The 27,525-nt window shown below is 39.8% G+C and overlaps 1 protein-coding gene across 1 annotated transcript; it reads left to right on the top strand.

Moving 5' to 3' along the window:
* The first annotated feature begins 246 nt into the window (after positions 1-246).
* notch1a (notch receptor 1a) lies at positions 247-27,394 on the top strand. Its single transcript, XM_073871562.1, has 33 exons — positions 247-539; positions 2,462-2,534; positions 10,278-10,540; positions 10,632-10,970; positions 11,149-11,271; positions 11,448-11,681; positions 11,766-11,921; positions 12,014-12,199; positions 12,289-12,402; positions 13,447-13,560; positions 13,633-13,866; positions 13,968-14,078; positions 15,950-16,288; positions 16,537-16,650; positions 17,193-17,312; positions 17,396-17,548; positions 18,805-19,033; positions 19,170-19,371; positions 19,458-19,611; positions 19,695-19,879; positions 19,952-20,084; positions 20,166-20,423; positions 20,571-20,683; positions 20,767-21,338; positions 21,456-21,869; positions 21,950-22,098; positions 23,554-23,765; positions 23,856-23,936; positions 24,018-24,180; positions 24,261-24,559; positions 24,951-25,098; positions 25,192-25,289; positions 25,378-27,394. The coding sequence occupies exons 1-33, from the start codon at positions 476-478 to the stop codon at positions 26,542-26,544; spliced, it is 7,314 nt and encodes a 2,437-aa protein (XP_073727663.1). The 5' UTR covers positions 247-475; the 3' UTR covers positions 26,545-27,394.
* The last annotated feature ends 131 nt before the right edge of the window (positions 27,395-27,525 follow it).

Below are 27,525 nucleotides of genomic sequence, written 5' to 3'. Positions count from 1 at the left end.
GATCAACTGGTGCCAGCAAAAACAAGCGATCCGCCCTAGTCCATTTATTGGGACAGGAATAAACTTGTACATCCCATATCCACTCTGGGAAAGTGTGGGAAAATGTTTTCTTCCCTGGCGGGGAAACAGAACCTTGTTTTTTTTCAGATTCCCATGTATTTGAACATCTCCGTGCACGCGGTACCTGCGCGGAGTGCCATAGGGGGCGGGCTCTTTCCGCCTCGAGCGTGAGAAGCCACTCAGAGACCCACGCGACGGTGACGTCAGCAGCACACGCTCAAGCTCAGTAGTAGAATCCTCGCGCAGAGTTCCCACGAGCAGCAAAGAGAAGAGACGCTCACAAGAGTGTTCGAGACTTATTTATTCAACCCAAAAGGATATTTATTCGCACTTTATTCACGTTTGTGGAGACTCTTACGGATCTATGAGAACTTTGGAAAGGATTTTAAAGCAGTTGTAACGCCGAGGCGGAGTTATGAACCGTTTCTTGGTGAAATTAACGCTACTGACTGCAGCATCGCTCGCGACGGTGGCACAAGGTATCAATGCAGCATCACATAAAGTTTATCAGTTTTGTGCATGTTAACAAGTAAAGTTAAGTCTCTAAATGTCTCCAAACTGCTGTGTTGGTTTGTTTTGAGTAGGAAAAGGTTTGTGTAGATTTTTTGCGTTCAGTGTCACTTGTTGCAGTGAAAATCAGATGTTAGGTTAAAACTTCATTGGTTCATTTATTTTATTAATTCGTTTAATTTCTAAGTAAACAGTTTGAGCTTAAACTGAATCGCGTGTTATATAAATATACGTTTAAATACGTGTAATATTCTCTCATTTACCACTTTTTACAGTTATCTTAGTGTGGTCAAAAGTTTATTTATCACATTTATTTTCACTTTGACACCATTTCTCTTGATGTTTATACATCATTGCAAGTAGCGTCACGTACGTTTTTATACAGCAATATGAAACTTTTTTAAGTTGTGTTCCTAATTTTAATTTTTATACTTTTTAGCATCACCCTGATGTTGATTGAGGTGCATTGTGTGTGTTTGCCCCGCACCCTGCCTTTTGTTTGTGTGTGTAAAGGGTTTTTATGGCGTGGGAGCGTTGTGTGTGTGTGTCTGGAGAAAAGCGATCGCGTAGTTAAAGGGGGGTGGAGGGGTTGTGGGGGGTGCCTGTTGTTCTCGTGCGCTGGTAAACAATGGCTCGAGACAGTGTTTTATGGGCTCGTGCTGGACTCTGATTTCTTTTGTACGCGCGGCGTGGGCTCCGCAGCTGTCGCGCGCGCTCCCGTCAAGCACTCGTGTGGCGGACAACCCTACCCGGCCCCCCCTTACCAAACACGCGCGGGCTGCTTAGTAAAGCCATGCACTCGAACCCTGCGCCAGAGAGGAACCGAGAATAAAGCAAAAGTGATGCAGACAGCGGAAACGACACGACTAGACACAGGGACAGGATGTGAAAGTGATGTGTATTATAATGAAACTGCGAGATTTATATTTAATTTAAGCATAAATAAAGAAGCCTTACTTTAAAGTACTGTTACCATGGTATCAGATGCTCATACCATGGTACTGAATGATTGCATGGCCCAAAATATAGTAACTACAGAATTGGGAAAGATATGGAGATTAATATGAATAAAAATGTTTTACATGTATGACTAAAAGTCTTGTGAAATCATAGGTTAAAAGGTTATGGGAAAGAAGAGGAGAATTAGTACTAGTGGTTCAAACCATAATAAGAACTAGTTGGAGGGTCTAAACTTTGTCTCTAGACACTCATTAACAATTAAAGACAGCCTGCAGGCAGCTGGTTTCATTCAACAAGTATACAGCTGCAGTCTAAATGGCTGCTGTGCTTTTAATCCTTAAAGTGCGACGGGCACGCTCACAAAAAATAAGTAAATAAATAAATGACCTTCCCTCCAAAAATGGCCATTTGGGTCTTTAACGAATACTGATCGCTTACCCCCAATCCACAAGACTCCAGGAAAGTCGAGGCATATTCTAACACTTGGTATAAAGATGACACAGGAGACTATTTTGAGATTAAACCAGAGTAAAAAAGCTCACCACCGCCACACGGAGAGGCAATTGTTGTGAATGTGAAGCTATTTCCATGCACAGTCTTGGTTAACTGGATTTTTCAGGATCTTTTTGGATGAATAGTCAAGACCCCCCTTCCACTCCTCCATCAAAGTCAGTTATTCACGGCCTAACAAAGGGCCAGTGGCTCTCTGCTGGGGCCACAAAACAAAGGCTCGGGGCTCTGCATTGATGCTGAGGTTCCTTTTGTGAGCGATTTTGTATGTGCGTTTGCATCGACAGGTGCGCAATGGTTGGACAGGTGAATGGGTGTGAGCCTTACCTGACCCCGTTTCCCGCAGATGAAGTGTGTGCAGGTTTACTTATGGGACTGCTGGGATGTGCTAACAAGTATCTGTGTGTTTTTTTGTGTTTAGGTCAAAGATGCTTGGAGTATTGTCACAATGGAGGCATATGTGAGCTCAAGTCCCATGGGGAGGCATCGTGCAGGTGAGTTGCACAAAATGTGTTTTGCATACTTGAAAACAGAAAAAGTTTTGTGATATAAAAAACTTTTAAAGTTCTTCCAAACCAACACAAATAAAGATATTTAAAAAAAAAAATTACTAAACAGATCAGGGGCACCATTGACTTATAGAAAAAAGAATACAATGGAAGTCAATGGTGCCCCATTTATGTTTGGTTATTACATTCTAATATCTTCATTTGTGTTGTTTTGGACAAAGAAATTAATACAGGGTTTGGGTGAGTAAATGATAGGTAAACTATTCCTTTAAGAAACTTTATATTCTTTAGTTTTAAAGGCCAATAAACCCAGTAGCCAACTAACCTGTAGTGTTTCACATTAATATAGTCAATTCAAAATCCCTTGGAAATTGTTGTGGATGAGAAGGTCCTCTGCTGAACCTAAAAAGTACTTGTTTTCTAGAGAAATATCTACACCACACTGTGATCATTGGTATAAAAGCAGGTGCATGTAGTTGTGTTAATGCGTGTAATTGTGCGATGTTGTATGAAGACAACCGTCCACCATGTTGAGATTCCGATTTTAAGACGGGACATCTTCTTAGCAACCGCACAAAGCTTTCGGCATCCCGCGAGAGCTTGTGCGCATGTGCAAACATGCACGCGCCCATAGTCATTCTATTTCAAACTTGGATAAAAGACCCCCATCCACCCCCAACCCAACGGACCGTTGGTGCCCTGCTGCAGTGGGACGCTGCCTGTGTTAATTTCTATTCATACCATTCAGAACAACAGCTGGCCCTCACCTCCTATTGTCTCTTATCTCTCTCACACACTCTCTCTTAGCACAAAATAAAACTTGCAAATGTTCTTCTAAGACATACAGGTTTATCTATAAAAATCAGAGCATACTTCGATTTTTTTTTGTTTGATGTCTGTTTCATACACAGAATCATTCAGACTCGGTGTGTGTGTAAGTGAATGGTGTCCTTTTTGGCAAGGCAGATGGCTGGGGAGGGGGTAATAAGATTGCAAGAACTCATGAGAATGGCTTCTGTGTCTGTGACTCTTAAAAGGGAGAAAATTTGAAAGCAAACAAGTGTGCGACACTCTTAAGCCTTAAGTAGAGTTCGTTTTTTCATTTGACTCGTACAGACGCATGCGCATTGCGACAAATTGCAATACTTCTTCTGTGCTGCATACTACAAACTCCTGTATGCGCATGCGTGACCTACTCGTACAAAATATGCACGGTTATACACATAGTATTCTGATGATAAAATTTACACCACGCACACTGTACGTAGACCGTCGCGTAACTATACATCTTTCGACATTTAGCAGTTTTCAATCTAGGAACGTAACAGGAAACCTTGTGAGCCATCAATTGGATATTGTTATTATTATTATATTTGCAACATTCATGGATACAAATGTAGATAATGCTAGCTTGATGCTGATGCTGTGTGGTTACCAAGGTGTTATTAAGATGTTCTGAGTAAGTATTTTAGCATGTTGCTATGCAGTTGCTAGGGCCCACAAGTCATTGTGATATTCTAGTCTGTAGAAATGGCTCATGTCCCGTCTTTAATGTAAGTCTATGTGAAATTTACCCCGTAATTTATCATTCAACAGATCCAGACACTTTATTAGTTAAAAGTAGGGTAGCCAGATATATCAAAACGATGTACAATACAGAAGCAAAAAGCTAAATTTCATACCGCAATATGCATATCGCAATGGCATGCGATAACTAAATTACTTTTAATTATTCAAAAAGTTATCTACACTGTAAAAAGTGAAAGTTGTATTAATAAAAAATACTTTAATTGGTTACACAAAAAATTTGCATTTTTTTACAAAAGATTTTCAACTTAAAATGTTCACTTTAAGCACATTTTTTGTGTAACCAATTAAAGTATTTCTTTTATTAATCCAACTTTGACTTTTTACAGTGTACAGAACTTTTTGAATGAATAAAGTTGTTTAGTTATCGCATGCCATTGCGATATGCATATTGTGGTATGAAAATTAGCTTTTTGCTTCTGTATTGTACATAGTTTCGGTATGGCTACCCTACTTTTAACTAATAAAGTGTCTTTAAAAGACTTTTTAAAATTTACAACTTAAAAGATTTTCAACTTAAATTGTTCACATAAAGTCAGTTAGTAAAACGCATATTGGTTATATATTCAGCTTTTAAATATATCCTAATTAGGCTTGGGCGAAAAGTGCAAATAGACCCATTCGCACTCACCTTTTTGTTGCGCAAATTACCTCGTCCGTATTTACCGCCTCTCCCTTCTCGTTCGGTCCAAACCCGAAATACTGCCAAATTGCAGAAGTTGTGTTTTTTTTTCAAAACCAAGTCAGTGTGCGATTCGCCATTTTCCCCCACGCAGGCATTAAATAAATTAAGTTTAATATTTGATCCTTGTCTGCTATATAACTGCAGTTTTTTATGACAGTATGACGTTATTGAAACTCATACCGTTGCTATTTTTAGATCCTGCGGTATACCATATTACAGTATTATCGCCCAAGCTTTATCCTAATATAATCTGCGTAAAGCATTATTGCATATTTTATACTGCATTATTTAGCAAGTTACCGCATTTTTCTTCAATATCGTGCACATCATGTGATTCGAGGAATCTTTTATGACTGCACTGAAAATTGTGTATGACCTGTTGTTACACACTACAGTGTATAATAAAGGGTTTAGAAATAATACCTGTGATTGTCTTGGCAAACACTTCTGGTAAACAAATTATTTTATCAAAGAAAAGATGAGGAGAGATTTGATCAGTTATTGTTAAGGTAGTTGAGTCGCCTACACAGACAGACATTGGGGCCAAACCCTGAACATCCTGTTGTGATGACCCCAATGATAAACAGGAAGAACGAAGATATTTTTGATCCTTTTTCTCCCATAAATATCTCGTCTGAACTTTGACGCCTTTCCTGTGTGCTGTAATTCGCGACCTTGGAAATTGTTTGTAAATGATCTGTATGTCTGTGCAATTGTGGGGGGATTTTTCAGTATTTAAATGAAGGATGTTTGTGATGACATCATGGTTTGTGAACTTCTGACATGATTTGGTACAATGATGCTCTGTCCCATCTCTGCCCATTTGACGGCACAGGTTTACTCATTTTAAAACTAGGTTATGTTTAAGATGTGGTTATGGTAACTCTGGTTATAGATTTGTGTCTTAAGTTACTCACCCATTTTAAAACATGTCATATTAACACCAGGTGTTTAAAGTGTGCCTGGAGTTATTTGTGAGTTTAGTGTTTGTCATGCATGATCGGTCTTGTTAAAGTTTCATTTAATATTTACTTCAGATTTGATCACAGCTTAAGGCTTAGCTTAGATGTGCATAGTAAGACACATTTTTTAATAAGAAATTGGCACATTTTTAACTCCTGACCTCAGGTCTGGAACTTTTGGAATGTTGCAGGGTGGGAATTTAATTGCTGGCATGGAATCAAGATTAAATTCCGGAATCCTTTACACGATTTTGCTGGAGTTTGATCGGTGACAAATGTGGGGATGTGTGTATATTGTGTAATAATCTGAGAAAGCACTATTGTGTATGTGTTTATGTATGCGTTATAAATGCATTGCATCATGACAAACTCATGTGATGAGCCGAAGCGTGATGTTATGTTTCGCAAGAACAAACCCAGAAAGTAGAAGATGGAAATGAAAAACATTTGTGACCACTACTTAGATTTTTTCTATGAATACAAATCATGTAAATCAGGCATCTACAAGCTTTTTGTAAGCAAGGGCTACCACAATGGATAAACAATCTGGAGGGCTCGTTATTTTATACTCAAAACATTTTTGTTTTACTTGTTGCTTGTTACTTGTTGGATGATGTAAATTGTCAACTTTCAGTGTGTATCATCAACAACGTTGTCTTTTTGTGTTTTGTTGATTCGGTTTCTCTTTCAAACATTTTATTGAGTTTTAATTTATTTCAAACTGAACAGTTTTTTTACCGAGCCCCTAAGGTGACATTGTAGTAAAAAAATCTAAAGTTTAGTTTCATGTGCTCACGTGAAACTTTCATGTCCTCACGCGAAACTTTCATGTGCAGAATTTTTTTTAAAGTTTAGTTTCGTGTGAAACTATCGCATGCACATGTTAAACTATCGCGCGCGCACGTGAAAGCGAAAGTTTCAGGTATGCACGTAAAACGTTCTCGTGCGCACGCCAGTGTTGTTTTTGGCAGCCCTTTTAGTCTTAGTCTTTTGGACGAAAATGCTTTTTAGTTTTAGGCACATTTTAGTCACTTATAAACTTGATAGTTTTGGTCAAGTTTTAGTCGACGAAAACACAAAAAGGTTTTAGTCAAGTTTTAGTCAACGAAAACGCAAAAAGGTTTTAGTCAAGTTTAAGTAAATTTTAGTAAAAAAAAAGAATTCTTTAACAAATTAATTTAGGTTAAAAAGTGCCTTGCCTTGTTATTTAAATACACCACAAAATGTATTGGAAATGGGCTTAGGTTTGACAAGTAGATACATGTAAAACATTAAGCTTACCATGAAATGTGTCACAAGCCGAATGTCGAGTAAAATTGAATGTATATGATATGTTAACTTGTTGGGTACCTTTACAAAAATTTAGTGTGATGAGCCTTCAGGTGCCGCTTGAGGTTGGTGGTATTCTTCCCACCTAGTTTGTGGCCACATTTACCGTCATCTCCCAATATGCATTCTGTTTTTCTTTTTGATGGATTATACTGAAAGAATGTCCATAAATCATCTTGTCATTTCCGTTTATTGGCGTCACCGCCACGGTCCTTCGAACTCACCACGGCCGCAGGTGTGTTGTTGTTGTTGTTGTTTGAAATCTGGTGCGCGTGCCCGGCGGTAGCCAGGTGGTGGGCGTGAGTGAGACTGCGTCCCAAACCGCATACTTCCATACTATATAGTAGGCAAAAAGCACTACGTCTCGTACTCTTTGCCTACTATATAGTATGGTAGGAAGCGGCAGCATTATTGCTGATACTTTTTAACTAAAACAGACAGATTGCACGCAAAATAGGCAGAAATGACATGCATTGTGAATGTCAGACTTATAATCATCTTTATTCCGTCTCGTCTCGTCAACGAAAACTCGAAAGCGTCTCGTCATGTTTTTGTAATCTTAGAGACATTTTTAGCTAGTCATTGTCGTGTTTGCGTCATGAAAAATAGTTACGTCAACGAAATCATTTCGTTGTCGTCATCGTTGACGAAAACAACACTGGCGCACGCAAAAGTTTCACGTGAGCATGCGATAGTTTCACGTGTGCATGCAAAACTAAATTTTATTTAATTTTGCTCCATGTCCCCTTAGAGTTTAGTTTCGCGTGAAACTATCGCATGCACATATGAAACTATCGCACGCGCACGTGAAAGCGAAAGTTTCAGGTGAGCATGCGATAGTTTCACATGCACACGCAAAACAAAATTTTATTTAATTTTTGCTCCATGTCCCCTTAGAGTTTAGTTTCGCGTGAAACTATCGTATGCACATATGAAACTATGTTGTTGATTAAACTTAATGTAAGTGCAACAACAAAAAAATTCAGTGTACAAAAATTTGGCTACGCGCATACTATTCTGATCACACAACTACCTGCATAATCATAGGGATGAACTATAATATCAAGGTCGGTATTTATGGCTGGTCAATTTCCTCAGTTTACCCACCACTGGCAGGTGGATCAAACCCGTTAACTTTGGACTTTCAACAACAAAACAAAAGTCAAATTGCCCTGCACAGACAAACGCATAACGTCTAGTGTTTGCAAAGGTGTGAACCCCAAGTACTCGAGACCTGGCCAGACGGCAAAATGAAAGTTTGGTGTTTTGATTCTCACTCGGAGCAGGAAGTCTGTGGTGTGATCTCTCACACACACATAAAGAGTGCATCAGTAGCAGATGGTAGAGCAGCCCACTGGAATGGGGAGGGGGTAAAGCCTGCTGTCACAAATGTGCTCAGAGGTCACAGGTCACCACAGCATCTGTTCAGAGTCGAATCTCACGCGCATTCACACTCTCGGACCTGTTGCCAGGACGGGCCGCAGATGACTTCTGCCTCTGTCTCGGGGGACAAAAGAGGGAGACGGCGCTAATGCCGCAAGTAAACGCAGGCATCTGCGCATGCATGCATCTGCGGCGAGACGTCTTTATTAGAGCTGCCGGAGTTTAGTGTTATATTGTGAGATTATGTTAATATGGTTAGTACACTGCAAAAAATGACTTTTAAGAAAAATTTTACTTAGTATTTTTGTATTGTTTTCAGTAAAAATATCAAAAAAAAAAAATTTTTTAATTAAGATGCTTTTTCTTGATGAGCAAAACGACCCAAGAAAATAAGTCTAGTTTTTAGACCAAAAATATAAAATTTAAGTGATTTTGTGCATAAAACAAGCAAAAATTTTGCCAATGGGGTAAGCACATTTTTCTTGGATTTTTCTTGCATGTAGTGTTTAAGAATTTTTAGATATTTTACTGAAAACAAGACAAAAATACTAAATATAATTTTTCTTGAAAAAGTGTAAAGATTTATTTATTTAAAAAACATCAAAGTTTAGCACATATGAGCAAAAGGCGCTGTTAATAAAATTTTGATGCACTGAAAGGAAAAAACAAAATTTTATGGTAATTTGTGTTAAACACTCACAAAAATGATTGGCGGCGTTACGTCGATGATACATAGAAACAAATATAAATAACAAAAACGAATGTTAGAGATGAGAATCAATCATGTCAGTCAAGATTCGGTCGAGATGAAGGTGAGCTGCTGGGCAGGGGGATTTTGGGAGGGCGGAGTTTTACCCTCCCTTGAGGGCTGGCTTAGTGACCTTATGCCACTCGCCATAGCAACAGGCTTTGGGGGAGGGTCAATGAACAGTGGGAGGGGCCTGCTGCACAGCTGCCCTTATTTATGCACACACCTGCTGCAACACAACACACACATTCACAAGAGACAAACACTTTTATTTTACTTCCCTTTTTAACCTAACATTTTTTAAAATTTGATAGTAGTTTTGAATTAAAAGAATGTGAAAATATTTTAATATTCATGTGTGCATGTGTTTAAAAGTGTGTGCGTTTGGGTTTGTGTGCATGTGGTTGTTCATTGCCACTGAGGAATTTAGATGAGCGAGAACAGTCTTTCATTCACACACATGCACGCACACACTTAGTTACCTAAATAAAGACATATTATAGGCGTCTTATGCTAAAAGAAAGCATTGCATATTTGCTTTTAAGTTTTTAAATGTTTTTTTGTTTCTTTCTGATGACCACAAAGGAAAGTTTTATGTTTAGCTCAATGGGGACAATATCATCCCCAAACTACAATATACTATGAACACTAAAGTAAATCATAAGAGCCAGGTTAAGTGAACCTAAATATACAAGATTTGAGAGATCCGATCATTCAATTACATCGAATAAATTAGTTTACTTAATAAATTAACTACAGAAAGTTAACCCAATTGATGCATTTGAGTCACCAGTACTTACTTATCATTATTAAAGGGATAGTTCACAGAAAAATGAAATTTTGTTTTGTCATCATTTACTCAATCATGTTGTTACAATCATGTATAAATAAAGATATTTTAAAGAATGTTTGTAACCAAGCAGATCTGGGGCACCACTGACTTTCATAGCAATATTATGGAAGTGAATGGTGCCCCAGATTTCTTCATAAACATGTTCAGATTTTATATTTTTATGCGTTTTGTGCATCCCCAGATGTCCAGCCGATTTTGTCGGACCCCAGTGTCAGTTCCCGAATCCGTGCAGCCCGTCACCGTGTCGCAACGGAGGCGCGTGCCGCGCTCGGACACAAGGGAATGATGTGGAGGTGACCTGCGATTGCGTCCTGGGCTTTAGCGGTCCTCTCTGTATAACACCTGTCAATCACGCATGCATGAGCTCTCCGTGTCGCAATGGAGGTACATGCTCCCTCCTCACCCTGGAGACCTTCACCTGTCGCTGCCCACCTGGATGGTCTGGTAGGTGCTTGTATACACTGCTATTGATGCAAAGACCGAATGGTGACTGGAATGAAAATGAGTTTTTGACTGTGCGTGTTTGTGTTTGTAGGAAAAACGTGCCAACAGGCCGACCCGTGCGCGTCGAACCCGTGTGCCAACGGCGGGCAGTGTTCAGCATTTGATTCTCACTACATCTGCACCTGCCCTCCAAACTTCCACGGGCAGACGTGTCTGCATGACGTGAACGAATGCGCCCTCTCCCCGTCCCCCTGTCGGAACGGAGGAACCTGTATAAACGTGGTGGGCTCGTACCATTGCAGGTGCCCACCCGAGTATGCGGGCACGCAGTGTGAGCGCTTGTACCACCCGTGCCTCCCCACACCCTGCAGGAACGGAGGAACTTGCTTACAAACCAGTGACGTCACGTACACCTGCACCTGCCTGCCAGGTAAGAGAGCATTTGTAATAACCATGATGTGCATGTGCACAGTTATTCATTAACAGCACATCAATCTTTAATGGTATGCGGTGCTAGTTTATATTTAATCTCAACGAGTGACCTGAATGACCGAGCACATAAAATACGCTTTGGTATGTGTTGAATGTGGGTTATTTGTCTCTCACAGGGTTTACTGGTAAAACCTGTGAACACAATGTTGATGACTGCACCCAACATGCCTGCGAGAATGGAGGCAAATGCATAGACGGGGTCAACACTTACAACTGCCACTGCGACAAACATTGGACCGGTACGTATGATGATACACCCCAACAAACAACCCATAAAACCAATATTTAGCATGTAGCAAATATAATATTTGATTGGTCCTTAAATATATCTATTTATTAAATATGGTTCGATTAGCAGCGTCATTTAGAACAGCCGTTGCATACGGGTCCCTAACCTTTGACCTTTCTTTTACAGGTCAGTACTGTACGGCGGACGTCGATGAGTGTGAACTCTCCCCTAACGCGTGTCAGAACGGAGGAACGTGCCATAACACCATCGGCGGGTTCAACTGCGTCTGCGTGAACGGGTGGACGGGAGACGACTGCAGCGAGAACATCGATGACTGCGCCAGCGCGGCGTGCTCTCACGGTGCCACCTGCCACGACAGAGTGGCGTCTTTCTTCTGCGAGTGTCCGCATGGACGCACAGGTGGGCGGCTTCACTTTTATCTGGACTGAGTACATTAATGATCATCTATTTTTTATTACATTTATTTGTTTTTGTTTTTTTTAGGTCTGCTGTGTCACCTCGATGATGCATGCATTAGTAACCCATGTCAGAAGGGCTCAAACTGCGATACCAACCCTGTGAGCGGGAAGGCCATCTGCACATGTCCACCCGGGTACACGGGGTCTGCTTGCAACCAGGATATTGACGAATGCTCGCTCGGTAAGAATGCTGGATTGGATGTACGAAGATACAAACTTTTCATTGATTGGCTGGTGTGTAGATATAAACTGTTTGTGATTGGTGCATTTCAGGGGCAAACCCGTGTGAGCATGGCGGACGATGTCTCAACACCAAAGGCTCGTTTCAATGCAAGTGTCTGCAAGGTTACGAAGGTCCGCGCTGCGAAATGGACGTTAATGAGTGCAAGTCGAACCCCTGCCAGAATGATGCCACCTGCCTCGATCAAATTGGTGGATTTCACTGCATTTGCATGCCAGGTATGGGTCGTGTTACCTTTGGTTATCTTACAAAACCACTGTAAAGGTCATTACTGTTATCTAATGGTGTATGTTGTTTGTTTGTGTAGGTTACGAGGGGGTGTTTTGTCAAATAAATGCTGATGATTGCGCATCGCAGCCCTGTCTCAACAACGGGAAGTGTGTCGACAAGATCAACTCGTTCCACTGCGAATGCCCTAAAGGTAACTATAAACTATATCTGTACCAGCTTGTAGGGCTGCCTAATGATTAATCACGACTATTAATTTGCAGAATAAAAGTTTTTGTTTACATAATTATTATACACAGTACATCAACAAATATTATGTATATATAAATACAAACACATGTATGTATAATTTTAAGGTAAAAATATATTGATTTAATAAATATTTATATTTATATATGAAATGTATAAATGTTTATACACATGCAAATATTTCTTAAATATATACTTGCATGTGTGCCCATTTATATATACATAATTATTATACACATCACACACACATTTAATATGTAAACAAAAACTTTTATTCTGCAAACGATTAGTTGCGACTAATCGTTAGGCAGCTCTAATTTTTGAAATGTATATATAATATTATATTTATAAAAAAATAAATAAAAAGTATATACACATGTAAGTGTTTTTAAATACATACATGAGTGTGCATTTATATATCCATAATTATTATACACATAACACACACATTTAATATGTAAACAAAAACTTTTATTCTGCAAATGATTAGTCGCGACTAATCGTTAGGCAGCTCTAATTTTTCAAATGTGTATATACTTTTAATTTATATTTTTATAGATTTAATATTATATATACATGTAAATGTTTTTTAAATACATACATGAATGTGCATTTATATATCCATAATTATTATACACATTACACACACATTTAATATGTAAACAAAAACTTTTATTCTGCAAACGATTAGTCGTGACTAATCGTTAGGCAGCTCTAATTTTTTAAATGTATATATAATATTATATTTATAAAAAATATAGATAAAAAGTATATACACATGTAAATGTTTTTTAAATACATACATGAATGTGCATTTATATATCCATAATTATTATACACATTACACACACATTTAATATGTAAACAAAAACTTTTATTCTGCAAACGATTAGTCGCGACTAATCGTTAGGCAGCTCTACCAGCTTTATGTTAACATGACTTGTTTACCAATGTTAACCAATGATAACATGTCATGGTTTTTTTTCAGGGTTCTCTGGGAATCTGTGTCAGGTGGATGTGGATGAGTGCGCAAGTACACCCTGTAAAAATGGCGGCAAGTGCACAGACGGATCCAACAAATACACCTGTGAATGCACTACAGGTACATGCACGCTTTCAATAAAAAGTGTTTTTTGACGTGTATTTGTAGTTTAAATATCTGTGTGTCTTGCAGGTTTCGCCGGTGCTCACTGCGAGTTAGACATCAACGAGTGCGCATCGAGTCCTTGTCATTACGGCGTGTGTCGAGACGGCGTGGCGGCTTTCACCTGCGACTGTCGCCCGGGATACACCGGCCGACTGTGCGAGAGCAATATCAACGAGTGCCTGAGTCAGCCCTGCCGAAACGGAGGCACCTGCCAGGACAGAGAGAATGCGTACACCTGTTCCTGCCCCAAGGGAACCATGGGTAACACGCATATAATATTTCACACACCTGCATGTGTAGTTCAGGACTTTTTTTCCAGCAGGTATGCGAGTTTTAATGCGAACATATGATTGTGTCTGCAGGTATTAACTGTGAGATAAACATCGATGACTGTAAGAGTAAACCATGTGACTACGGCAAGTGCATCGACAAGATCAACGGCTACGAGTGTGTTTGTGAACCCGGATACACAGGTGAGACGGCACAGATGTGTGTGTGTGTGTGTAGGCGAACAGGTGGCCAGCGAACTATAGAGCTTGTGTATCAGATAACAGATATGACTTAGGACCGAGACTGTCTTTCCCAACTGGGACACACACTTTATTGCTATGACCTTACAAAGCACAACTGATAATTTTATTATGATATGCTATTGCATGCAATAAAAACACAGATTATCATTGAAAATAACATTCATCAAATGCCATTTTCATTAGAAGATAACATAATAATAGTTTGGAGTACAAAATGTCTGTTTCTCACATTATAGCTGTAACTATATTGTGCACAATCGTATTAGCCAATCAGCATCCAGGACCAGACCTTTAAGTATCCTGTTTACAGCAAGCTTGATGTGACATATTGTCCTGAATGAATTGTGTGTGAGACAGTGTAATAAAGTACCATTGTTATACGAGACACAAACAGGTACCCATTACCCCGCAGAAGAGGCTTGTGTGTGTGTGTGTAGAGGGGCAATTGTTGTTCGGTGGATTGTAAAATGGGCTCTGCCTTTTTGTAAAGCCCTGTCCTCCCCCAGAGAGGGTGCGAGGGGTGTGTGAGCCGGGTCTGAAAGACAGAAAGAAAGAAGGATTGAATAAAAGGCCACATAAGGGTAGAGGAAATCCTTTGTGCGATTGGAGCCGAGCCGGAGATTTTGGGATGGGGCCACACACACGCACACACAAAGAACAAGAGGTCAACACACATCTGAGTTTAAATTCCTCCACTACACAACTTATTCAGCTTTAAAGCACTGCGTTTTAATGTATTTATGGTTTTAAGAGTAAAACATTGGTACGTTTAATACGAGTCTAGGGATGCATAACGATTAATCGCGATTAATCTATTGCAGAATAAAGGTTTTTGTTTACATCATATATATGTGTGTGTGAACTGTGAATAATAATTATGTATAAATAAATACACACACATATGCATGTATATATTCACAGTTCATACACAAATGATGTAAACAAAAACCTTTATTCTGCAATAGATTAATCGCGATTAATCGTTATGCATCCCCTAATCCCCAACACAATATATATATATATATATATATATATATATATATATATATATATATATATATATATATATATATATATATATATATATATATATATATATATATATATATATATATATATATATATATATATATATATATATATATATATATATATAGTTATATATATAGTTATTTATTTATTTATTTATTTATTTATTTAAGAAATTTTTACATTTGTATATTTATGTATAATTTATATATATAAATACTTAATATATTAATATATATTTTCCTTAAAATTATACATGCATGTGTGCATATTTATATATACATAATTATTATTCACAGTTCATACACATATATGATGTAAACAAAAACCTTTATTCTGCAATAGATTAATCACGATTAATTGTTATGCATCCCTAATCGAGTCCCACCAGTTTACGTTTACATCATATATATGTGTGTGTGTGGACTGTAAATAATAGTAATTATATATAAATAAATACACACACATGCATGTATATATTTAAGAAATGTTTACATTTGTATATTTATGTATAATTTATATATAAATATAAATACTTAATATATAAATATATATTTTTCCTTAAAATTATACATGCATGTGTGCATATTTATATATACATAACAATTATTCACAGTTCACACACATATATGATGTAAACAAAAACCTGTATTCTGCAAACGATTAATTGCGATTAATCGCTATGCATCCCTAATCGACTCCCACCCTGCATTACTGCCCGACGAATATATTCACATTAAAAGAAATGCTAAGACCAGTAAACATTTTCTTTGCTCTCACAGGTTCGATGTGTAACATCAACATCAATGACTGCGCAGTAAACCCTTGTCACAACGGTGGCACCTGCATCGATGGCGTAAACAGCTTTACCTGTAACTGTCCGGAGGGTTACCGCGATGCCACCTGCCTCTCTCAACACAACGAATGTTCCAGCAACCCCTGTATTCACGGCAACTGCCAGGACCAGATCAACAGCTACAAATGCGTGTGCGAGGCCGGCTGGATGGGCCGCAACTGTGACATCAACATCAACGAGTGTCTGTCGAACCCGTGCGTGAACGGAGGCACCTGTAAGGACATGACCAGCGGATACGTTTGCACCTGCAGAGCCGGATTCAGCGGTGAGTGACTTTTCGCCCAAACCTGTGCCCGTCTATTTCCTTTGGATTTTGAAGTGTGCATCTGCATGTGATTTTGAAGGGAATATTACCCACAATCACCATCTTTTTTATGCATAGCGTGCATTGTCAGACTTAGCTTTACTTTGTGTGTCCGGTGTTTGCCGATTTTTATGTAATTGCATATTGCAATCGCGTGTTTGCATTTTATACGTATAAGAAGCTTGACGCTGTGTGTTTCTTGCATTCAGGTCCTAACTGCCAGACTAACATTAATGAGTGTGCATCCAACCCTTGCCTGAACCAGGGCTCCTGTATCGACGACGTGGCCGGCTTCAAATGTAACTGCTTACTGCCTTACACAGGTGATGAACGCACACTAACTAAATATTACCGATCACAGCTGTTTCTTGTTTAAAACTGCAAACCTTGCGAAGGGCATGAAATAACGTAGACTGGTTCAAGGGTGGGTACTCGGTGAGGTCTATTTCCTGTTTGGCCCCTTCCTGTTTCCTGTTGAGCTAAAGAATTGACAATAGTAGGAAACGACGAGTGACTTCCTGACACAGCTGGTCACCGTGGAAACCGATAAGGAAGTGCCTGCAGGATTGGAGCTGGAAAATGAGGCGATAGGCTGTAAAAACAAAACCGGTGACCCAGAAGGAATCAGCAGGATTTTCTGTGCTGATTTTAGGGGAAAATCTGGATGGACGGATGGGAATCTGATTCTTCTGGGTCTTAAAAATATTGCAATACTTAATTCACTTTGAGATGCTGAAGTCAAAAACTCAGCATCTGATTTAATATTAAAACCAATAAATGTCCTTTTTGATTTGTGAATCTATCGCTGTAAGTTTCATTCATTACATTCATATCAACGCTCTCTTTATGCACATGTGTGTTTCAGGTGATGTTTGTGAAAGCGTTTTGGCCCCATGCGCTTCACGGCCCTGTAAGAACGGAGGTGCGTGTCGCGAATCCGAGGATTTTCGGAGTTTCTCGTGCGCCTGCCCGGCAGGTTGGCAAGGTATGAGCGTATCTGTGCGTGTGTTTCATGTTCTTTACACATCAGTGAGACCTTCATCACTATAACCTCCGTCATCTTTACAGGTCAGACGTGTGAGGTGGACATTAATGAGTGCGTGAGGAACCCGTGCACAAACGGAGGGGTTTGCGAGAACCTGCGTGGTGGATTCCAGTGTCACTGTAACCCTGGATTCACGGGAGATCACTGCGAGACCGATACCGATGAATGTACACCAAGTAAGAAGAAATCTAATTAGGTTTTGAATTATAGCAGTATTAAGATTTATAGTAACCAACAATCTTCATATTTAACAAAAAAATAGGGCTGTCAAAAGATTAATCGCATAAAAAATAAAAGTTTGTGTTTGCATAATATATGTGTGTGTGTATTGTGTGTAAATATTATGTATATATAAATACACACAAACATGTCTATTTTAAAGAAAACATTTATTTATGTTATATTTTTTATTTAAATATATAATAGAAAATATATAAAAATTTAAATAAATATTTATATACATGTAAATGGGTCAGTGACCAAAACGGCTTGGTAAGATGAGAAATTCAAAAATCCTTTTTTTTCCTTGTTTTAAAAGCATGCATCAGGTTTATTTTAATGCACATTGTTTATTTATGTCAATTTTATGCTGTAAAAAAAATTACATTTGCACCATTTTTATGAAAGTTAAGACTGAATGGACCTGAAAATGTCAAATGGTGTAACCGGCAATTGCGCCAAAGAATGAGAAGTATTAAATATTTTATCTACCTTGATGGCATGTAAGCGTTATTATCATCACAAAAAAAATCTAATTTTAAAATATAATTTTATTAGTTATTTCTAAATGTACATTTTTATGCGTTTTTGTAATATTTGTCCTGACATATGCTGAAAACCGCTCTGTTTTCTAAATAATCTTTGACAAATAATGTAAAAATGTATGTTAAAAAAAGTCATATTAGACTAAACTAGATGATTATATTTGATTCCACATTTTTGGATGAATATATTTATATTTTCATTTAAAAAAATACTAGTTACACCAATTGACACAGACCGGTTACACCACATTGACATTTTTGCAATTATCCCCCAAATATTCATTCAAAATTAAATAAAACCAGAAATTTTAGACTTGGTTCTCAAAAAAGAGAATGTATGCAAGTAATCAGCAAATTTATTTTGAAATTTTAACCCTTTTACATTTAATTGAACCATACGGACACAAAATGATTAACGTCACGTCATTGACCCAAATGTTTCTTAAATACACACATGCATATGTGTGTATTTATTTATATATACATGCATACATAAATATATATATATATATATATATATATATATATATATACACAGTGCACACAAAATATTATGCAAAAACAAACTTTTATTTTGTATGCGATTAATCGCTTCTTAGCCCTAAAATAATAGATTACAGTGGTAAAACAAATTAAGAGTTATATTTCTTTTGCTTTCTCTGTCACAGATCCCTGCAGTAACGGTGGTATCTGTCAGGACCGTGTGAATGGTTTCGTCTGTGTGTGTTTGGCTGGTTTTCGTGGCGAGCGCTGCACAGAGGACATAGATGAGTGCGTGAGCGCCCCCTGTCGTAACGGAGGCAACTGCACCGACTGCGTCAACAGTTACACCTGCAGCTGCCCGGCAGGATTCAACGGCATCAACTGTGAGATCAACACACCCGACTGCACTGAGAGGTGAGCACACTGTACTTTACAGATTTATTCATGACCATAAAAGATAAAAAAGATGCCACAAGTGACAACTGTAAAGCATGCTACTTTGCATACTGCATATTCTTTCAACTCTGCAATCTGTGTTTTCCTCCTTTAGCTCTTGTTTCAATGGTGGAACTTGTGTGGACGGCATCAATTCGTTCTCCTGTGTCTGTCTGCCGGGATTTACCGGGAATTACTGCCAGCACGACGTGAACGAGTGCGACTCGCGTCCGTGCCAAAACGGAGGCACCTGTCAGGACGGATACGGCACCTATAAATGCACATGTCCGCACGGCTACACGGGACAAAACTGCCAGGTAGAAGCACACCTGCTATTAAAATACACTTACATCATTCACATAAAGTTTCATACATGGCATTGACTCGTGTTTGTGTGTTTTAGAGTCTGGTTCGCTGGTGTGACTCTGTGCCATGTAAGAACGGGGGGTCGTGTTGGCAGCAGGGGGCATCGTTCACCTGTCAGTGTGCCAGCGGTTGGACGGGCATCTACTGTGATGTCCCAAGCGTCAGCTGTGAGGTCGCTGCCCAACAACAAGGTAAATATGAGAGCTTGCATGTGTGGTGGCATAACAGGGTGATATATGCATGTGACGTAACACTCTCTCTCTTTCTCTCTCAGGAGTATCTGTGGCCATTCTGTGCCGAAACGCCGGTCAGTGTGTTGATGTGGGGAACACGCACCTGTGCAGGTGTCAGGCTGGATACACAGGCAGCTACTGTCAGGAGCAGGTGGATGAATGCTTGCCAAACCCTTGCCAGAATGGAGCCACATGCACCGATTACCTGGGTGGATACAGCTGCGAGGTATGAACATGCACATGTGCACGTGCACACACACAATAGTTACACAAATCTAACATGCTTTCTCTCTGCGAGTGTGTTCCAGGATATCATGGTGTGAACTGCAGTAAGGAGATAAACGAGTGTTTGTCCAATCCCTGCCAGAACGGAGGAACGTGCATTGACCTTGTCAACACGTACAAATGTTCCTGCCCACGAGGAACGCAAGGTACACGCACACTTCCGTACACACCTTAATGAACTGGAATTGCGTTTGCTGTTACTAACTAGTTGTCTCTGTTTGTCTCAGGAGTTCACTGTGAGATCGACGTGGATGACTGTTCCCCAGCCGCCGATCCGTTAACCGGTGAGCTGCGGTGCTTTAACGGAGGCCGCTGCGTGGACCGCGTGGGTGGTTACGGGTGCGTGTGTCCAGCCGGTTTCGTGGGCGAACGCTGTGAAGGTGACGTCAACGAATGTCTGTCTGATCCTTGTGACCCTAACGGATCCTACAACTGCGTCCAGCTCAACAACGACTTCCGCTGCGAGTGCCGAACGGGATACACGGGTACGAAACATTTAATAATCATTCAGTTCATTATTTTAGTAAGGCTTTCCGTGCACAATGGCACATTCATTGGATAAATCATATTGGTAGTTCCTCTTTGTGTAGTTGTTTTTGTCAGCTTTCTAAGTTTTTTTTACTTCTTTGCAGGCAAACGCTGTGAAACTGTGTTTAATGGTTGCAAGGACACGCCGTGTAAAAACGGAGGCACATGTGCTGTGGCCAGTAACACGAAACACGGATACATCTGCAAGTGTCAGCCGGTGAGTAAAGGCAAGATCATGTGTACTACCCGCCTTACGAACACTAAAATAACGTTCTCTGTTTTATCTTTTGTTTTTTTTAGGGCTACTCCGGTTCCTCTTGCGAATACGATGCGCAGGCCTGCGGCACTTTGCGATGCCGCAACGGTGCCACGTGTGTGTCCGGACACCTGAGTCCCCGCTGTCTCTGTCCGCCGGGCTTCAGCGGGCACGAGTGCCAGATGCGGATGGACTCGCCATGCCTGAGCAACCCCTGCTACAACGGTGGCACGTGCCAAGCGTTAAACGACGCTCCGTTTTTCCGCTGTTCCTGTCCGTCCAACTTCAACGGACTGCTTTGCCACATCCTCGACTATTCCTTCAAAGGAGGACAGGGGAGGGACATAGCTCCGCCTCCTGAGGTGGAGATCAGGTGCGAAGTTGCTCAATGCGAAGGAAGAGGCGGGAACGCAATCTGCGATACACAGTGCAACAATCACGCGTGCGGCTGGGACGGCGGCGACTGCTCTTTGAATTTTGACGACCCGTGGCAGAACTGTAGCGCCGCCCTGCAGTGCTGGAGGTATTTTAATGATGGAAAGTGCGATGAGCAGTGCGCCAACGCTGGTTGCCTTTATGACGGATTCGACTGTCAAAGACTGGAGGGACAGTGCAAGTACGTGAAATAAATATAGATATATGCACACTGTTTATAAAAACATGCATACATACAAATGTCTAAAGTGGATTATAATAATCATTTAATCATATTACATCTCTTTCTTTCTCTCAGTCCTCTCTATGATCAGTACTGCAAAGATCACTACGCAGACGGCCACTGCGATCAAGGCTGTAATAATGCCGAATGCGAATGGGACGGTCTGGATTGCGCCGACGACATCCCTAAGAAACTCGCCGTGGGAAGTCTTGTTCTAGTGGTCCACATCTCACCCGATGAGCTTCGCAACCGTTCCTCATCGTTCCTGCGCGAGCTGAGCGGACTGCTGCACACCAACGTGGTCTTCCGACGCGACGCTAACGGAGAGTCGCTGATATTCCCGTACTATGGTAACGAGCATGAGCTGAGCAAACATAAACGCGCCGACTGGGCCGACCCCGCCCAGCTGCTGCAGCGTGCCAGGAGGAGCCTGACATCATTTATGAAGACCCGCCTGCGACGAGAACTGGATCAAATGGAGATCAAAGGGTGAGCGAATGTGTAAACATGCACATGTATGTCGCAAGTCTTTATGCAAGTCTATTAACAAATGTGTTTGTGTGTCGCAGGTCGATTGTCTATTTAGAAATTGACAACCGTCAATGTTATCAGCAGTCCGATGAGTGTTTCCAGAGCGCCACAGATGTGGCAGCGTTCCTCGGAGCGTTAGCTTCTAGCGGGAATCTCAATGTTCCTTACGTCATTGAAGCCGTCACCAGTAAGTGTACAGAAATCGAGATTTCATTAAAATATATATTATATGCATGTGTGCGGCCATAAAAGTATAGTCTTCTTAATTTATGTATTTAATTATGTGAGGTGCGGTTTGTAAACTAAAATGTGTAAGAAAATCGGTCAATATGTAAATGTTTAAGGAACAGTATGTAGGATTGTGGCCAAAACTGGTATTGCAATCACAAAACTTGTGGCTAAAACTGGTACTGCAATCACACAACTGGTGGCCAATACCGGACCACTGTTGTCAGTGATATAAGTATTTGAAATGAAAATGATTTCTTAATGTCTAGTGACATAATGGGGCCATTTTATGATTAATTGATATAAATGTCTTATATACTGTTCCTTTAAATATAAATGTCAAATGTAAATGTTACATATAAAAGTTTTATCTAAATCTTAATTTTCAATTTATATGTAAATGTTAAATATAAATGTCAAATGTAAATGTTAAATATAAAAGTTTTATCTAAAACCTAATATGTAATTTACATGTAAATGTTAAATATAAATGTCAAATGTAAATGTTTAATTTAAAAGTTTTATCTAAAACTTAATATTTAATTTACATGTAAATGTTAAATATAAATGTCAAATGAAAATGTTAATTATAAAAGTTTTATCTAAATCTTAATATTCAATTTATATGTAAATGTTAAATATAAATGTCAAATGTAAATGTTAAATACAAAAGTTTTATCTAAATCTTAATTTTCAATTTATATGTAAATGTTAAAATATAAATGTCAAACGTAAATGTTAAATATAAAAGTTTTATCTATAACCTAATATTTAATTTACATGTAAATGTTAAATACAAATGTCTAATGCCAGTATTAAATTTAAAAGTTTTATCTAAATTTTTAATAATAATTAGTTAACATTCTTATATATAAATGTAAATATTTTTTATATATAAAGGTAAATATATGAAGAAGAAATATATATATATATATACACGGAGAGAGAGATTTAAATTAAATCTTAATATTCAATTTACATGTAAATGTTAAATGTAAATATTTCTCTCTTTCCGTGTATGTGTATATATGCCTAATATTTTTACATTTATATATAGAGAGAGATATTTATATTTATATATAAGAATGTAACTTTTTAAAATATTAAGATTTAGATAAAACTTTTTGATTTATTTTATAGATTTAACATTTTCAATATTTATATGTAGATGAAACATTTATATTTAGCTTTAATATTTTTTATTTCATTTATTTATTTCTAGATTTTTTAAAGTAATTTATTTGCATAAAGGTTAATTTATTTGCTAAATGTGCGTTCGTGCGTGCGTGCGTGTATACACAATGTTGATTGATTGAAGGCTTTTCTTTTTATATCTAAAAGCATCTGTGATCATATACATTCAATGCACACCCTTCCAAAAGCTTTCTACATGAACTCTTATGTTTGTGTGCAGGTGAGGATGAACCTCGAAACACTGGTGAGATGTACCACATGTTCCTTGTGCTTCTTGCCCTGGCCGTTCTGGCCCTGGTCGCCGTGGGCGTCGTGGTCTCCAGAAAGCGCAAGCGGGAACACGGTCAGCTTTGGTTCCCCGAGGGATTTAAAGTCACCGAACCCAAAAAGAAGCGAAGGGAACCAGTTGGAGAAGATTCTGTGGGACTCAAGTAAGTGAAGTTTTGTTTTGTTTCGCAAATAGCTTATACATCCAGTATGAGCTGGAACTCATGAAATGACGACCTTTTGTTTCCCATCAAGCCTCTGAAGAACTCTGACAGCTCTCTGATGGATCAACAGCTGAGTGATTGGGCAGATGACGACACCTCAAAACGATTCAAGGTGATTATGCTCACTTTTAACCACCCTTTTATGTGATATCATTGGCTGGATGAATGCGTGACGCTGTGCATATTTGTGCAGTACGAGGAGCAGTCCATTCTGGACATGACGGGTCAGTTGGATCATCGGCAGTGGACGCAGCAGCATCTAGACGCCGCGGATTTGCGCTTGAACTCCATGGCTCCTACGCCTCCGCAAGGCGAGATCGAGAACGACTGCATGGACGTCAATGTTCGCGGGCCTGGTAGGTGATCATTGTGATCTCACTGACATTCAATATTCATGAAGGAATATTCAATAAACCCTCTCCTCGTTCGCTCTCAGATGGCTTTACTCCACTGATGATTGCGTCGTGCAGCGGCGGCGGACTCGAAAACGGAAACGAGGAGACCGAAGATGATCCGTCTGCCGATGTCATCACCGACTTCATCTGTCACGGGGCCAACCTGCACAATCAAACGGATCGGACCGGAGAGACGGCGTTGCACCTGGCCGCACGTTACGCACGTTCTGATGCGGCCAAACGTCTACTGGAATCTTGCGCTGATGCTAATGTTCAGGACAACATGGGCCGCACGCCTCTGCACGCTGCGGTTGCGGCTGACGCCCAGGGTGTCTTCCAGGTAAACACACAGATTCGCAACAAAAGCTTATTTAGTTTTTTTGTAATGCGCTACTTATTTTATTATACAATATTGCATATTTTACTCTAATATAATATGAATATAATTCAATTCAGTTAAGGTTGCAAAACGATTAATCGCAACTAATCATTTGCAGAATAAAAGTTTTTGTTTACGTCGTGTGTGTGTGTACTGTGTATAATAATTATGTATATATAAATACACACGCATGCATGTATAACTTTAAATAAAAAATATTATATTATATTATTAATATATAAATAAAAACCTTAATTTCGCAAACGATTAGTTGCGATTAATCGTTATGCAGCCTTAAATTAAAAGCTAGTTTTGTAATGTTGTTTTAAACGTTTCCTCATGTTTGATTCAGATTCTGATAAGGAACCGAGCGACAGATCTGGACGCCCGTATGCATGATGGAACGACCCCACTGATCCTGGCCACCCGATTGGCTGTTGAAGGAATGGTGGAGGAACTCATTAACTCACACGCTGATCCAAACGCTGTTGATGATTCGGGTATGAACACGTTACAAGCTGTCAAAGCCAGCCAAGCCGTTGTTTCCTTAAATGCACAATAGCTCTAATATGAGTCTCTTTCTCTATTTTTAGGTAAATCAGCTCTTCATTGGGCGGCTGCTGTTAATAACTTGGACGCTGCTGTTGTTCTTCTGAAGAACGGAGCAAATAAAGATCTACAGAATAACAAGGTTTGTGTAATAAAGCATTAGTGTGTAATAGTCTGTGTGTAAGATGTGTGTAAGCGCTAATATTGACTTTTTGTGTTTGCGTGAGCAGGAAGAGACGCCCCTGTTCCTGGCAGCACGTGAGGGCAGTTACGAGACCGCCAAAGTCCTGCTCGAACACATGGCCAATCGTGACATCGCGGATCATCTGGACCTGCTTCCACGAGACATCGCTCAGGAGCGCATGCACCACGACATCGTCCGCCTGTTAGAAGAATACAACCTGGTCCGCAGTCCGCCTCTGCCCCTGTCGCCACCCCTCTGCTCTCCCAACAACTACCTGGGCATCAAACCCAGCCCCGGCAACAATAACACCACGGGCAAGAAGGTGCGCAAACCCGGAGGTAAAGGTACGGGAGGCAAGGATGGAGGAAAAGAGATGAGAACTAAAAAGAAGAAAAATGCAAATGATAAATCCAGCGGGATCATGGAGGTGGGCGTCCTCTCGCCCGTCGATTCGCTGGAATCGCCACACGGTTACCTGTCGGACGTCTCTTCGCCGCCTATGATGACGTCACCCTTCCAACAGTCCCCGCCCATCACGTTAAATCAACTCCAAGGGATGGCCGACTCTCACATGGGCGGAGCTCGCCAGAATATAGGCAAGCCGTTCGACTCCGCCCCTCCTCGGTTATCCCATCTACCCGTGGCTAATAATGGGACTCAAGCAGGGGCGTGCGATTGGCTACAAAGGGTGCAACACCAACAACAGCAGGCGGGGTTCACGGCCCTCATATCCACAATGCACCCCGGCTCCAACATGCCGCAGGTAATGGGATATCCCTCCATGCAAAGCAGCCACATCGGCGCAGCATCTCACATGATGTCTAACCACGCCCACCAGAATCTTGCGAACATGCAGCACCAAAACGCCACATCTGGACACATCCTCTCACACCACTTTTTGGGAGACTTGAGCGGGCTGGATCTTCAGTCAGCCTCCATCCAGACCGTCCTACCACAGGAATCCCAACGCATGGCTCCCATGTCTAGCACGCAATTTTTAACCCCGCCTTCTCAACACAGTTATTCAAACCCGATGGACAACACACCCAACCATCAGCCGCAGGTCCCAGACCACCCTTTCCTTACGCCGTCCCCGGGCTCTCCTGACCAATGGTCTAGCTCGTCTCCACATTCCATGTCTGATTGGTCAGAGGGAATCTCGAGCCCACCCACCAGTATGCAGATGAATCATATCCCAGAAGCTTTTAAATAGATGGGACGTGACATCGAGAAGCTATTTTTGAAAGGACTGAATTGGACTCTTTAAACAATTTTATATGAATACTAAGGACTGTTTTTTAATTTTTTGGTATTTATTTATGTGCTTTTTTGGACTACAGATGTAAAAGATCCTTTTTTATTTATGCAGTTTATTTTTATTTTCACATTTAACTGCTTTGAAAATATGATTTATGAATGCTGTACAAAATAGTTGTTAAAAACATACTTTGATTGTTTTTTGTATTATTATTATTATTATTAAGTTTCAGTATTAATTAGATTTATATGGTCCTTTTTTACTGAACATTTCAAGTGTAGAGAAAGTCTTAATGTTATTGTTTAATGCTTGGATGTATTGATACGGATATGCACATGCACACTTGGATTTGAATGCGTTTATGTACATGTAAGATTAGTTTTGACTGGATTATGTTATCAAGTATCGTCTGTAGACACTGGTCACTGAACACGAGCCGTCGTAAAGGTTTGTGACAGAACTGATTCCCATGGTACCTCGCTTCAGGTGTTTTGGGTAACGGTTTCCTTATGTAGCGCTGCCATCACTGTTATTTATTGCCTGCTGTAGACATGTAGTACATGTTCTTCACTTGTAAAGGTGTGTGTGTGTGTGTGTGAAAGAGAGAGAAAGAGATAAAATAGTGCCAGATAAAAGAGTGCAGGTGTGTACAAGTGTCCTCATATGATGATATCATCGGTGCTTGCTGATCAAATGTTGTAATGTTCCTGTTGATATGAAAGATATGCTTGTAGTAAAAAAGTGATTTTGTAAAGTACCCTTTCTTGACACAATAAAAAGCACCTTTTGGTGATGCTACTTTGAAGATTCGGCTGTCTGAATTAATCTTTTATTCTGCATTGGGTGACCTATGTAATAGACTTTTTCATTTATGCATTTGGCAGATGCTTTTATCCAAAGCAACTTACAGATTGATTACAATGTACACATTTTTTG

The sequence above is a fragment of the Misgurnus anguillicaudatus genome, chromosome 9 (assembly GCF_027580225.2).
Source record: "Misgurnus anguillicaudatus chromosome 9, ASM2758022v2, whole genome shotgun sequence".
Lineage (NCBI taxonomy): Eukaryota > Metazoa > Chordata > Actinopteri > Cypriniformes > Cobitidae > Misgurnus > Misgurnus anguillicaudatus.
The sequence above is the reverse complement of the archived record's forward strand: the minus strand, read 5'-3'. Positions and strand labels throughout refer to the sequence as shown.

Coding starts and splice junctions, on each gene's coding strand:
- notch1a (XM_073871562.1), top strand. CDS start 476: ATGAACCGTTTCTTGGTGAAATTAACGCTACTGACTGCAGCATCGCTC. Junction 2,535..10,277: donor CATGGGGAGGCATCGTGCAG/GTGAGTTGCACA, acceptor GTGCATCCCCAG/ATGTCCAGCCGATTTTGTCG. Junction 23,766..23,855: donor AAGATTCTGTGGGACTCAAG/TAAGTGAAGTTT, acceptor TTTCCCATCAAG/CCTCTGAAGAACTCTGACAG.